Source organism: Meriones unguiculatus, chromosome 6 (genome assembly GCF_030254825.1).
Source record: "Meriones unguiculatus strain TT.TT164.6M chromosome 6, Bangor_MerUng_6.1, whole genome shotgun sequence".
Classification (NCBI taxonomy): domain Eukaryota; kingdom Metazoa; phylum Chordata; class Mammalia; order Rodentia; family Muridae; genus Meriones; species Meriones unguiculatus.
Window position 1 is genome coordinate 5755264 of NC_083354.1, and position 13391 is coordinate 5768654.

The following is a 13391-nucleotide window of genomic DNA, read 5'->3' on the forward strand; positions in this document are numbered from 1 at the left end:
TTCACCGTTGTCTTCTCTCCATAACTGCACTTGGCACTGCCCATCTCAGACACCCTCCCCCACATTATGCCGAGCTTAACCTCTCCTAGTACCTGAAAACAGACGCAACAGAAGCGGGGCGTTGTTTGCTCTGGAAGGAGGTGGCTCTCATCTCACCACGTCTGCTTGCTTTTACCACCAGTGGCTGTGTTCTGCTGTATAATTTTTCTCCTCTTGGCTCAGAATTGTTTCTTCCTCATTTTTAAATTTCTGACTTATCCAATGTATAATGGCTGACATTTGCTGGGTGTTGGCCAGGTGTCTTATGGAGGAATTAAAGAACATTCTGTTAGGTTTTCATTTGATTGACTAAACTTTGGGAATACATACTACAGTTATGCTTTCATTTAGCTGACTATTTCAAATGCTTTTTTTTTTTTTTTTTTTTTTTTTTTTTTTTAAGAAGCTGATTATGCCAAAGATGTGAAGGCCAGCATTTGCTGTGGTCTAACGGATCATATTAAAATAATACTTAAAAAACCCAACATGGTTTAAAAGGTTTTAGTATTTTAAAGTTTATTTTAAACAGATATAGTTTGATATTTAAGGAAGAAAATATTTGTACAAATAAATTTTTTCCCCTGAAAATATGCACAAGCATATAAATAGAGTGAGGAAACTGGATTTTAATCTTTTCCTGCTTTCTGTAGAATTTGCAGTTGTAGCTTGAGAGTAGCACTGTGGCTCTTTACCTCCACCTCATCATTCCATACATTTTTTTTTCTTTTTTGAGGAGAAAGAGTTGCTTATTTCCATTTTTTACTTCTAGTTTCTTTTAGTTTTCTTGCCCCGTTGCCTGTTAGCAGCTGAGGTAACCTGGGAACAATGTTTTATACACAGAAACCTAACACAGGGTTTTGTTAGGGAGTTAAGAAAGCTTTGGTTTTATACACTTGGGCTCGTAGATTCACCTGAGCCCGGGTGATGGCTGTGCTAGTGTGCATATGCAGTGATCATCAGTGATTGCAGCTTACTTACGATCCATGTGAACCTGCTTATGAAGGAGGCATTCTAGAATGGAAGGAATCCTTGGTATGTTATTTCCTGACCAGTTAAGTGTAACCTGTATGGTTTGGGATTCTTGTTAAAGAAATTTACTTTTAGATAAAAAATGGAATGTTTTGGAATTGATAGTTTCCTGGCATTGCCATAGTGGTCCTCTTGCCTATTTTTAGGAAGTAACTATTCTTACAGATTGAATTAGCAAGACTCATATATATTGCTTTTAACTGGTTAATTTTTTTTCAATCTAATGAAATTCATCAACTTGCCAGGCGCAGTGGTACAGCCTTTAATCCCATCACTTGGGAGGCAGAGGCAGGTGGATTTCTGAGTTTGAGTCCAGCCTGGTCTACAAGGCAAGTCCAGGACAGCCAGGACTACACAGAGAAACCCTGTCTCAAAAAAAAAAAAAAAAAAAAAACCCAATAAATAAATAAATAAATAAATAAATAAATAAACCATTCCACCCCACCTCTCATTGACAGCAGACACAGATAAAGCACTTGGCAACTGATTCTTTCTTGCTCACAATGACTAAATTAATTGGAAACCTACAAATGGAACATAAATCTTCAGGGTTCTGTTAAAGTAAACATTTTTTAAAATTGAAAATAGATTTTTATATACAAGCTGATGAATTTTTTTCTGATGTTTCTTCCTCTCCCAACCCCTCCTCCATCTTCTCTTCTTTCTCTATCATCCAAATTCACACTCTTTCCCTCTTTCATTAGAAAGCACACAGGCATCTAAAAATATTAATAAAGTAGAATAAAACAAAATCAAACCAACCAGAGTAGGACAAAAGAAGCAGAAGAAAAAAGCCATAGAAAAGCACAAGAAACATATAGATGCAGAGACACACATTCACACTACAGAGAAATCCCATAAAGATGCAAATCAGAGGAAACTGTGTGTGTGTGTGTGTGTGTGTGTGTGTATACACACAAAAGACCTGTAAGGCAAGCAAGCACGCAAGCAAGCAAAAGCCCTGACTAAGCATTATGAGATAAAGGGCCCCAAAGAGGCCATTGAGTTTGTTTTGTGTTGGTTGTCTACTGTTGGGTCTGGGGCCTGTCCTTAACAGTGGTTTGAACACCTAGTGAACCTGCTGGAGAGAACTGCTGTTTCCTTCCAAACGTTTATCAATTGGAGGCAGCTTCTGGGTTAGGGTTGGAGCTGAGTCCACTTAAGCCTTGCAGTGCTGGGACCCCATCAGGCCCAGACCTGTGCAGGCCTGTGCATGCCACCACAGTCTCTCTGAGTTGGTGGTTTGGTCCTGCTGTGGTTAGAAGGTCTTGTGTCGTTGTTGTCTTCCATCCCCTCTGGCTCTTCTTGCACAGAGTTTCCTGAGCCCTAAGGGGAGGGATCTGATGGAGATTTTTTATTTAGGACTGAGTGTTCCAACTGGTCTCACTTTCTGCACATTGTCTAATTGTGGGTATCCTCTCTGTATTTGTTCCTGTCTACTGCAGGAGGAAGCTTCTCTGATCGGGGCTGAATAAGAATGTCAGTAGGAGTCAAGGAGTCATCTTCTTGCTTTGTTTCTTTAAGCAACACATTTTTTTTTTTTGTTTGACTTTTAAAGAGAGGAAGTAATTACATTTATTTAATGTCTAAGCCAGCTGCGGTGGCTCACACTTGTAATTCTATCTTTTGGGATGCAGCAGTTGGGATCAAGGACATCTTCAGCTGCACAGTTAGTTGGCCAGCCTGGGCTACCTGAACCCCTGTCTCCAAACCAGAAATATTAGTCAAGTGCAAATTGTAGATCTAAATGCAGATGAACTTCACTTTGTCTGAAGCCCTATTAGATTTCTCAGTTATGTAAAACAAACCCGTAAAAATTTCTGACAGTAAATAGAAGAGTATTTCCAGTGCTAATAAGGTCTATAGAGACAGAAGCACAGACCAGTAGAATACAGTGACTGGGTGCACTGTAAGAGAATTCAGCCTGAAGTGTTTTTGAGAAGGTGACCTTTGTGCTGAGATCAGGATGAGGAAGCCATTGGTTTGAAGTTCTAGGTAGAGAAGGAAGCCGGTACAAGGTCTGGCAGGTGGGAAGCACAAAAGGCCACTTATCCCAGGGAAAGAGGTGAAGGCTGGGGAAGGAAGCAGAGTGCTAAATCTCAGACAGGTTTAATTTGAAGGAATCAGATGGTCTTAGGAAGTAGATTGAGCAGGAAAGCCCTGCTGTCTAATCTCTACTCCTGGTTGCTATTTTTGGCTGCTGCATTGAAGAATTAACTGTGATAATGGAAGTAGGCTATTAGCACTGAGTGCTGAAGTCCAACTGAGAAAAGATGGTGACTCAGACTTGGGGTGTAGCAATACAGATGGCGAGAAGTGGGTAGATCTACAATACAGTATTTGGAGATTAAACAGGCAGGTTTTATAGATGACATAGGGATGTGGAGAGAGAAGGGTCCAGGTGATCTTAGATTTGTAATGGGTCATTCACCCCTAAATGAGGTCAGGAAAAAAGGTAAGAGTCAGGGGTGGAATGGAGACATTTTAATTTTGAACATGTAAGTTTGAAATGATTTGTTCAGTAGGAAGAGGGAATACTGGAGTGTGAAAGTCAGACTTAGAGATAACTAAGGAGGGAGGATAGACAAGGAAGTCAGTGTGGTTGGTCCACTGGGTGTTTAAACATTTGGCCATCAGGTAGAAAAGAGAATGCTTTCTGGAGGAAGGCTGTAACGCTGTGAGGTCAAGTAGGAATAGGATGGAAATCAGCTGTTGGATTTAGGACAACGATTGTTGTTGGTGACCGTGACAAAAACTGTCTCTAGGAAACCTGATTAGTGTAGGTTTCAAAGCAAACGGCTGCAAGTGGACATGACTTTGCAGATTACAGGTGTCTCTCCAGCATCTTATACTTGGAAGCTGGGCTGTAGGAGCAGCAGGACTTGTAGTCAGGCATCCTCTCCATCAGGGTATCTCCATGGATACAGTCAACAGAGTACAGTTTTGGGAGTATAACTTTGGGCACCAAGAGTATGAGATTGAGTTTTCAAACTGGGCAGAAATGTGTCTTCAGGATTGCCAGCACCAGAAGGCTGAAATGTGGGATAGTTACAGGTGGAGTGGGGCTTATGAAGGAATGAAACTGGTTAACAGTGCTAGAATGCCAGTTCTATACAGGAGGGGGTTTTATTGTGCATGGAGGTTAAAATAATTTTAGTATGGGAATGACCACAACAAATGACTCTCAGGCAACACTGAAGGTTAAAGGCCAGAGAAGCAGTGTTACAAGAGTTCTATAGAAAGTGACCTGACTTAGAATTCAGAACCTCTGAAAGTGTCAAGAGGACAATAAAAAGACAGAGCTTTTCCTCCCTAAATGGTACAGAGAGCACACCTCTCTAGCTGTATATAGAGCATCTCCTCTCTAGCTGTACATAGAGCACCCCCTCTCTAACTGTACATAGAGCACCCCCTTCTTAAGCTTTATGAAGAGCTCCACACATAGAGCTTCCCTCCCTAAACTATACAGCCTTGCTGAGTGACTTGTTTAAGGATATGGACCAGTAAATGATTGTGGAAATGAATAAAGATGACACCTGTGGACTAGAAAGATATGGTGCAGTAATCAGGACTCAGATATAAACAATTCCACAGCAGCAGTGTACCAGGTTGAGAAATTAACTGGGTTAAGTCAGAGTAGGAAATTCAAGACTAATGTCAGAAGAAGAATGGAGCGTGTTCAGGCTGTTGATAGCACAAAAAGCTAGTATTTATTAGGGTTATAGTAACAGGCATGCTTTTTCCTCTCAGCAAGAAAAGGCTAGTTATATATTCTGAAATAGAAGGCTTTAAAATTAGCACATAGCTAGAATGTCAGAGTCATTTAAAATGAAGAGTGAATTAAATTCTCATAGTCCAAAAATGGTAATTTGTTTTTAGGGAATATGTTCTTCAGCCCCCATCAGATACCTGAAATTGAGGATGGTGTAAAAGCCTATATTGTCTATTGTATTCCTAGGATACAGTATGCCTTATGAGCTAGGCATTATGATTAGCAATGTTAACCAGAGCAATTAAAGATACTACCATAAAATTATGTAAATATAGTCTTTTTCTTGGCATATATTCCACTATAGGTTTGAGTCTATAACAAGCTTTTTTAACTTTATTAGGAACTTTCAGCTTTTTCACTTAACAGAAGATGAACATCTTTTTATACAATTGTTGCATCACTGTTACTGTGCTTTAGGGCCATAGCTAAATAAAGTGTTGCTTTAACATAAGTGTCATGGTTCAGTGGTGCTACCTGCTCACCCAGGCTGGCTATTCCATGAGTAATGGTCAGGCAGCGTGTATGGTGTGGATACTCTGGGCAGACAGATGATTCACCTCCCAAGCTGGACAGAGACGCTGTGCTGCTAAGAATAGTGTGCAGTTTAGAGGTTGGGCATTGCTTATGTTTGGAGTCTCCCACTTAATAATTTTGGACCCGGTTGACCATGAGTGATGGGAGACTAAGCACAAAAGTCTAAGCTTTTAACATACTTGTTGGAGGAGTTGCTGGATAATGGGGTGTAGGAACTCTGTAGGGTTTAACTGGAAGCACTTGGGAGGAGGGAAGAGTGCTGGTCTGTGTTCTTCCTCGTCAAGAACAGCTGGCTGGCACCTTGATGGTCTGGGTGAGGCCAGGGAGCTGCCTCTGCTATGCAGATGAAAACAGTACAGCTTTACCTTACATAATCAACTTTATCAGCATATACACAGGTACACTTTATCACCAATTGCTAATTGTGTGATAGTTGCTGAATTATCCCATTTAATCCTCAAAACAGTTCTCTAGTAGGTGCTTTTAGTAGTCTCACTGTATGGATGGCAGAGGGGACGTATCAGGCTGGTGTTTATTTATCTTTGGTGTGGATACATGTGTGTACATGTGGGGACCAAAGGTGACATTGTGTCTTCTTCAACTGCTCTTCACTTTTTTGTTTGAGACAGGTATTGTCACAAGCACACTCCGGCCAATCCCCGAGCGGGATGCCGGCGAGGATAGATTACGATGGAGGCTTTGTTTTCAGTTTAACAAAAGTGCTTTAATACATCCAATTACTATGAGCCAGTACCTAAGTTTGTAGCGGGGTACCTCTCCTAGACTCCAGGAGTCTCCGTCGGGGCTGATGACGGCCCGCAGGTACGGACTCGCCACACTTCCTGTCCTCTGGGATTCTGTGGCTGGGGCAGCTCCGCTGTTTCCGGGGTAAGGAGACAATTCGGCTGGGCAGATAGCAAGCTTGTCGAGCGGTTCCAGACTGCAGAGTGACGGGAAGTTCTCAGAGCGTCAGCATATTCCGCTGCCCTACATGAGAATGCTCGAGAAAGAGGGCTTCTTCATGTGGTCCGAGCTTTGGGCTTTTATACCTTTAATTTTTAAGCATGTTGTTATTCTATTGTATCATCCCTTATCTGTCTATGCCGGCTGGTTCCTGGCCTTCTCTGCTTATCTCCTACAACGTGTGCTTCTTGGCACACTCTCTCACTGCAGGTATCTGTCGCTGAACCTGGACTTCACCAGTTTGGCTATGCTGGCTGCTCAGTAAACCCTAGGGTCCTTCCTGTCTCAGCAGCTTCAGTGTTGGGATGTTGGAATGGTCCGACCATGGAGCTGTCTAGTAGAATTCTGAGTGCTTGTGAGAAAACGTCAAGAAAACAAGGCAAGACTCTTGTAACCTCAGTTTCATCAGAACACAGAATTGTTCTTGGAATGTGTTTTTGTGCTCTATCCAGGCGTAGCAGATAGGAGTGAGTTTACTTCAGATTACTCATAAGGGCTGGCTACTACTTCATCTGCCTCTATGGAAAAGCAGTTTGTTTATCACCACGAGCAGCTTTTCCTTGTGGTTGTACACTTTAATCATGTGATTCTTCTTAACTCTCAGAGTATAAATTGTCTGATGATCTGAGTGAAGTTGGCGATTGCATGAGACTTTAGTCTGCCTTGTTCTTGGCCTACTAGAGTAGTAAACACTTGGGTAACTGATATGTGCCTCAGCAAGTAGCTTTTTAAATGTGGTCGGGATCCAAACTCAGGTCATTGTACTTGCAGGGCAAGCTCTTTTTCTGACTGAGTCTTCTCACCAGACTTGATTGTGTTTTGTTTTTCTACGTATTAGTGCTTTGCCACGAGAACTGTTGATTTCAGATCCATTAATGAAATTTTAACACCCTAATAGTGGCAGACGTTAGTGCGTCAGATCAAAGTATTAAGTTTTCAGTGGTAGAGTATGTACCTAGCATGTGCAAGGAAGGCTCTGCGCTGGACCCCAAGATTCTCTCTTTCTCTCCCATATGTTCAGAGAAACAGTAGTATCAGCATAATGAAGATGCTGTTCTTCACCGCCTTAATCATACAGTTGCCGGCTCTTGGTGAACTCTCATATTTGCCCTTCTCTCTGGGTTATTTTGAAGCAACCCTCAGATATTATTTACTTCTGTTTTGAAGTATTTGAACAGTTACCTCTAAAAGGTGAAGCTGCACAATTGCATCTCACCCAAAGCACAGTAATTCCTTACCATTTAATGCCCAGCCAGTGTTTTAAGTGTGTTCAGTGATCTTATGTTCTCTCATGCAAGTTGCTTGAGCTGCAGCAGGGACGGCACGCTCGGGTCGCAATCTGTTACTGGCTCTGAAGAGTCAGTACACAGGCTGCCTCTTGAGCACAGATTGTTCTTGCTGTTACAGGAAGGTGTTTTATTGTACAGTTGCCACCACCTGCACTCTCTGTAAATCGCCTTAGATTTGGAGGCTTGATCAGATTCAGGTTTAACACTGAGACAGGAGGACAGATTTCTTCAGTGTGCGTCCCCACAGGAGGTGTGTGTCTGCACCTTTCTTTCCTATGGTGTTCCCACCATTAGTGATCATTGCTTTGTTTCATTGTTTCATGATGGGTTGAAAAATGACATGGTTCTAATTTTGCATTTTATCATTTCCCTTTCCACTGTTTGCTAAAAATAACCCTCTTGTTATTTTGAGATACAATTTTGTCAGCAAAGGTAAGGTACTATCCCGTCCCCACAACATCTTTCAAAGGTCATTAGTTGGAAACTCATTTAGCATCTCATGAAATTGTGGGATTAAATATTTTTTATGTTTTAATCTTTTGCTGATGTAATCCTTATGAATGATTAAAGTCTTCTTTCTTTGAACAGTAAGAGCTTCTTCAGTTTGGCACATGAGCCCTTTCCACATTCTGTCAGCAGTGGCTCATGACTTCTTTGCTCTTTAGAATAACCAATCCACTGGATTCTTCAGTTCATCTTATATTCTTTCTCCTTCAGACATGGTCTTACACATTTGCATGCCTCTGCCTTCACAAATAATATCAGACATGTTCTCAAGGAAGTGGTATTTAGATATGATGTGTGGGACTGCCTAGCTTCTTTCTTGTTTCTAGGATTTATCATTGGATATAGATAAAAATGTGGGTTTTTTTTTTTTATTAAAAGATAAAACTCACCATGCATTCACATTGATGCCTCTGATACAGATTTTGGGATTAAGGCTGTGAAAACTCATATAAACATATATTTGTTTTTTCCGTATTGAACATTCCAATCAAGTACTGCCACAGCTGCCCACTTGCTTTGTTCCTGCTACACAAGTATTAATGTGAGAGTAAAGTGCCAACAAAGATTACCCAAATCAGCCTTCAACACTTTTATCATTAGTTTTTATCACATATTTACAACATCTTTACTGTGTATTTACTGGTGTGCATGTATGTACACGTGTGTGAGTGTGTGTGTGTGTCGTGTGTGTGAGTGTGTGTCGTGTGTGTGAGTGTGTGTACGTGTGTGAGTGTGTGTGTGCGTGTGTTTCAGAGGACAGCCTTGCCTTCTACCCTGCAACTTGTATTTTAAAGTAATCTGAACTGGTTACTTTGTGTTTTTGCCACCAACTTTATATTACCGAATTTGTTTAATGTGTTCTAATGTTTAGGAATTGCTTAAAAAAACCCTTTCCCCAAATTATAGCTTTTGAGGCCAAGTGTGTAAACAGTTCTGTACAGTAGAAGTTAGTGTCCACTGCTGACCTAAACTCTGCCCTCTCTCTTCTCTAGTAGCTGTTTTCATGTGGCTAGCTTTTCAAATGTAAATTTATTAAAGTGAAATAAGCATTTGTTCTTTAGTCACACCAGGGATATTTTAAGTACAGTTACACAGGTGGTTCATGACCTCATAGAACACGGACTGTAGAACTTCACTGACATGGTCGAGAGTTTGTACTTCACAGCCCTACCCTAAAGAACCTATTTCTTTAAACATTTTATTTATCCTTTATTTTTAAAAAATAAAAGGTTATCTATTTTTCCTCATGTCACAAAATACACAAAGCTGAGTACTTAGAAAGAAGAAAGGTAGTTTAGCTCACACTAGAGGTGGGGAAACTCAAGACTATGGTCTCCTGTGAGGACCTTTTGGCAGATGATGGAAGCCCTACGTGGTGGTGATCACATGATGGGACAAGAAGCCAGTGGGGTGTGGGGGTCAGCCCTCACCCGAGGATAAGGGCTCTGCTTTCTGTGTTAGAGAAGCTCTTTACCACTGAGCTATATTCCCACCCCTTTATTTTCCTTTGAGGAAAATCCAGGCTGCTCTGGATCTCCTGATGCTTCAACCTCATCCTTTCTTGTAGCTGGAATGATAGGTATGTAGCATCATGCTTGGTTCCGGCTTGGTTTTTATAAACAACACATCATCTCAAGAACTCACTGTGGGAGATCAGGGTTAATTCTTTCCAAGGGTAATACTCTCATGACCTAATTACTTTGTATAAATCTGTGTCTTAAAGACACTGTCAGAAGACTTCGTCAGCCTGAGAGTAACCCTTCCCTGCTCTCCTCTGCACCCCACGGCTTTCCACATGCTGCTCATGCTAGGCCAGTGGTGTGCCTCTGAGCGATGCCCCAGTCTGTCCTTAGTGTATCCTGGAGACTTTCCCAGACTGTAGAATGGATACGGAAATTAAGATCGTCCTTACCCCGTCAGTAGCTGACAGTCAGAAGACCAGCTCCTTGCTGGTGGCACTCTGGTAGTTGGGGTTTGTCACTGAACTGTGAGTAGTGGTGTTGCTTATGCTCACATCTCTTCAAGCATCAGGAAGCGCTTTACTGTTAATCTTAACCTCACCTATAGGGCTCTGTCTTCCAGATACCAAGAGAGGGATTCTTCTCATTATAAAAGTAACCTAACTCCAGTTCTCTCCTTTTTTTTTCCTTGTTGCTTTCAAGACAAGGTTTTTGTGTGTAGCTTTGGCTGATCTAGAACTCACTCTATAGACCAAGCTGGCCTCAAACTCAGAGATCCGCCTACCTCTGCCCCCCAAGTGCTGTGATTAAAGGCATGTGCCACCACTGCTCAGCCTAATTTTATTTTTTTACCTCATTTTTTACAGGGTGCCATGAGATCCTTGTGCTAAGGATGATTTTTTTCATTAAATATGTTTTAAAGTTTATACTTTTGTTTTACATTTTTATAGTCAATCCTAGGTAATTTTTTTTAAAATTTTATTTTATGTGCACTAGTGGTTTTGCTTGCATATATGTCTGTGTGAGGGTCTGGATCTGGAGTTTCAGACAGTTGTGAGCTGTCATGTGGGTGCTGGGAATTGAACTCAGGACCTCTGGAAGAGCAGCCAGTGCTCTTAACCTCTGAGCCATCTCTCCAGCTTCCGGTATTTTTCTTATTAGCAGATTTTTTTTATCACCCCCACATAGAAAAATACTGGCAATTTGATCATTATTGTCTAATAAATTTTCAGGATTGTGTTATATATGTCTCAGGATTCAAGGAAAATCAAAATTAGTTGACATTTTTTCAGAAGGAATGTTATTTTCTAGGCCATGACAGAACCTGTCTTATTTCAAATATGTAAGCTAATATATAAAAATATAAATGGTAACCTCTTCTTTATCATTGTATGCTGTAAATTATTTTGCCTGTAGTCACTCTCCATTTGATTAGAGAAATCATCTCATGACCTTTTGCTGAGTCTGCTTTCTTTCCTCACTGTAGGGAATAGAGCGTGTCTTGTGTTTACGGATGTGGACTACAGACGTAGCATGAAGAAAACCAACTGCACATAAATAAACATCACCACCAGGATACCTAACCTATGAAAATATTCTTCAGTATTTTCATGAATCTGTGAAATTATGTGATGAGAGGTCATTGTGGCAGACAATGGGGGAAAGATCCAGAAGCCCAGGTACCGATCAAAAAAGAAAAGCAGGCAAGCAATATTGCTCTCATTACTCACCTGACTTTGGATCCTCACCACAGTCTTCTGGACACTCATCGCCCATCAATTCGTCTTTACGTAGGAAGGAGAAGAATGCCAAACAGCAGTTGTCAGACAGCCAGAGTAAGTGTCTGCAGAAGACCCCAGGCACCCTTGACACTCAGGTGCAGCGCCGCAAAGACCCATGTGAATGAAGCCTTTCTTTCAGTGCGCATATTGCAGTGTATGCAGAATGAGCTGATTTGCATTGCAAATAGGCTTCATCTTCATAAATTGTAGGTTGCTTATACTTATATATTACTACATATTACCATTTTTATACTTAGTCATATAGGAGAAAGCACCATTTTTCTTCTTCTTTGTGAACTCTGAGGCACTTACTCTAAGGGCAAAACCTACAAAGTGATTGTACTTTTCTGTATTTTTGTTTTCTAAAGTAACTGGATACAGTTACTTTAGAATTTGTTTTGAGGCATTTTTATGGACAGAGCTGTCGTCCATAAATGCTCACTGAATATGCACAACTTCAACCTAGGGTTGGGTTTAGGACTCTCGATTATTGTCCAGTTTGTTTACCATTCACTGGCTTAAAGGAGACTAGGTTATTATTAAGCATTTTTTATTAAAATGTTACTATTTTGGAGCATGTTTAGCTGTGTAATGTTATATAGATAACTTCATTTTAATAAATTTGTGGGTCTGGAAAAATCCCATTGTTCTGAGCAACAAAATGCACAAAGTCTGAAAGAACAGCACATACCAATAAGCTGTGTTGAGTGAAGTAATTATGATCCACTGATGCATGTAGCACAGCTATGATAGTAACAACTAGTAACAGTTAGTAACACAGATAGTAACAACTACAGACCATTGTAGAAAGTGGGAAGTTGGGGGCTGAGGAGAAAACAGAAGCCACATAGGGAACTACCCACATCCTATGCTAATAGATCATAGTCATTATATTGTGGATGACACCATTGGACCAATTTAAGAAAGGGTTAGATTAAGTTTTCATTAGAAATTATTATTTTAAAGAGCAGTGTTTACACATTAAAAACAACGAAGAGGACCAGCGAGGTGGCTCAGCATTAGGTAAAAGATCTTTGTCCCTCAAGCCTGATGGAATGAGTTTGACCTAGGAACCGTGGAGGTAGGAGAGCCCTAACTTTACAAGTTGCCCTTTGACCCCCACATGTGCACACATGCCCTCCAATAACAATAAAAAAGAAGGAAAGCACAAAGAATACGTATCCCCTTGAGAACCACCTGTTCATAGGCCCTGGTCTAGCTCTTCAGGAAATCCATCTACTGACATTTGAATGATTCTCTTGTTTGACTCCTTTTCATTTCCGGCTTTCTTTCTGTTCTGAGCATCATCTTTGTCTTTAACCTTCTTCTGAATATGGTTCTTACAATTAACTGGGAGCATGCTCTCAAGGTGCTTTATAACTACAAAATTCTTGTCAAATTGAACCTTAGAAAATGCCTGAGCTTCCTAAGGATAATTTCTCTATCAGGTATTGTTGGCAAGAAGTGCTTTAATTTTTCTATTCCTTCCCTAGAAGCTCCCCAACTAAGGAGTCAGAACTCTGTGAGCCTTAATTTGAGAACATTTCTGAAAAGAAAGAGTGAGAAACAATCCTAGCAGCAGTCAGGAAATTCAGTTAGTATTTTCCCTCTGCATGGCTTTCTGCTTTCTGCTGTCTTTTGAAATGAACTCTGAGGTCATTTTTCTGTCTTAGATCAAGCCACAGAACCCAACTGAATTAATTTCTTGTCTCAGTTACTGTTCTGTTGCTACAAAGTGATGTCTTGACCAATGGCATCTTATGAAAGACATGACAATTCTTATGAAAGAAAGCATTTAATTGGGAACTTGCTTACAGTTTTAGAGGGTTAGTCCATGATCATCATGGAAAGCAGTATGGTGGGAGGTAGCCAGGAAGAGAGAAAGAAAGAGAGACTAGGCCTGGCATGGGCTTTTGAAGCCCATCCCCAGTGACATACCTTCTCCAACAAGGCCACACCTCCCAATCCTTCTCAAATAGTTCCACTAATTGGGGAGAAAACTTTCAAACATATGAGC

At 40.8% G+C, this 13391-nt stretch overlaps 1 protein-coding gene across 4 annotated transcripts in view; it reads left to right on the forward strand.

The window, feature by feature from the left end:
- The window catches only part of Lca5 (lebercilin LCA5), a 93084-nt gene that overhangs the window by 39210 nt on the left and 40483 nt on the right, over positions 1–13391 (forward strand). For all 4 annotated transcript variants that reach the window (XM_060384682.1, XM_060384683.1, XM_021660926.2 and 1 more), the window contains one exon: positions 11080–11428. In XM_060384682.1, coding sequence (XP_060240665.1) covers positions 11248–11428 — 181 coding nt within the window. In that variant the 5' untranslated portion in view covers positions 11080–11247. The remainder of the gene's footprint in view (positions 1–11079; positions 11429–13391) is intronic.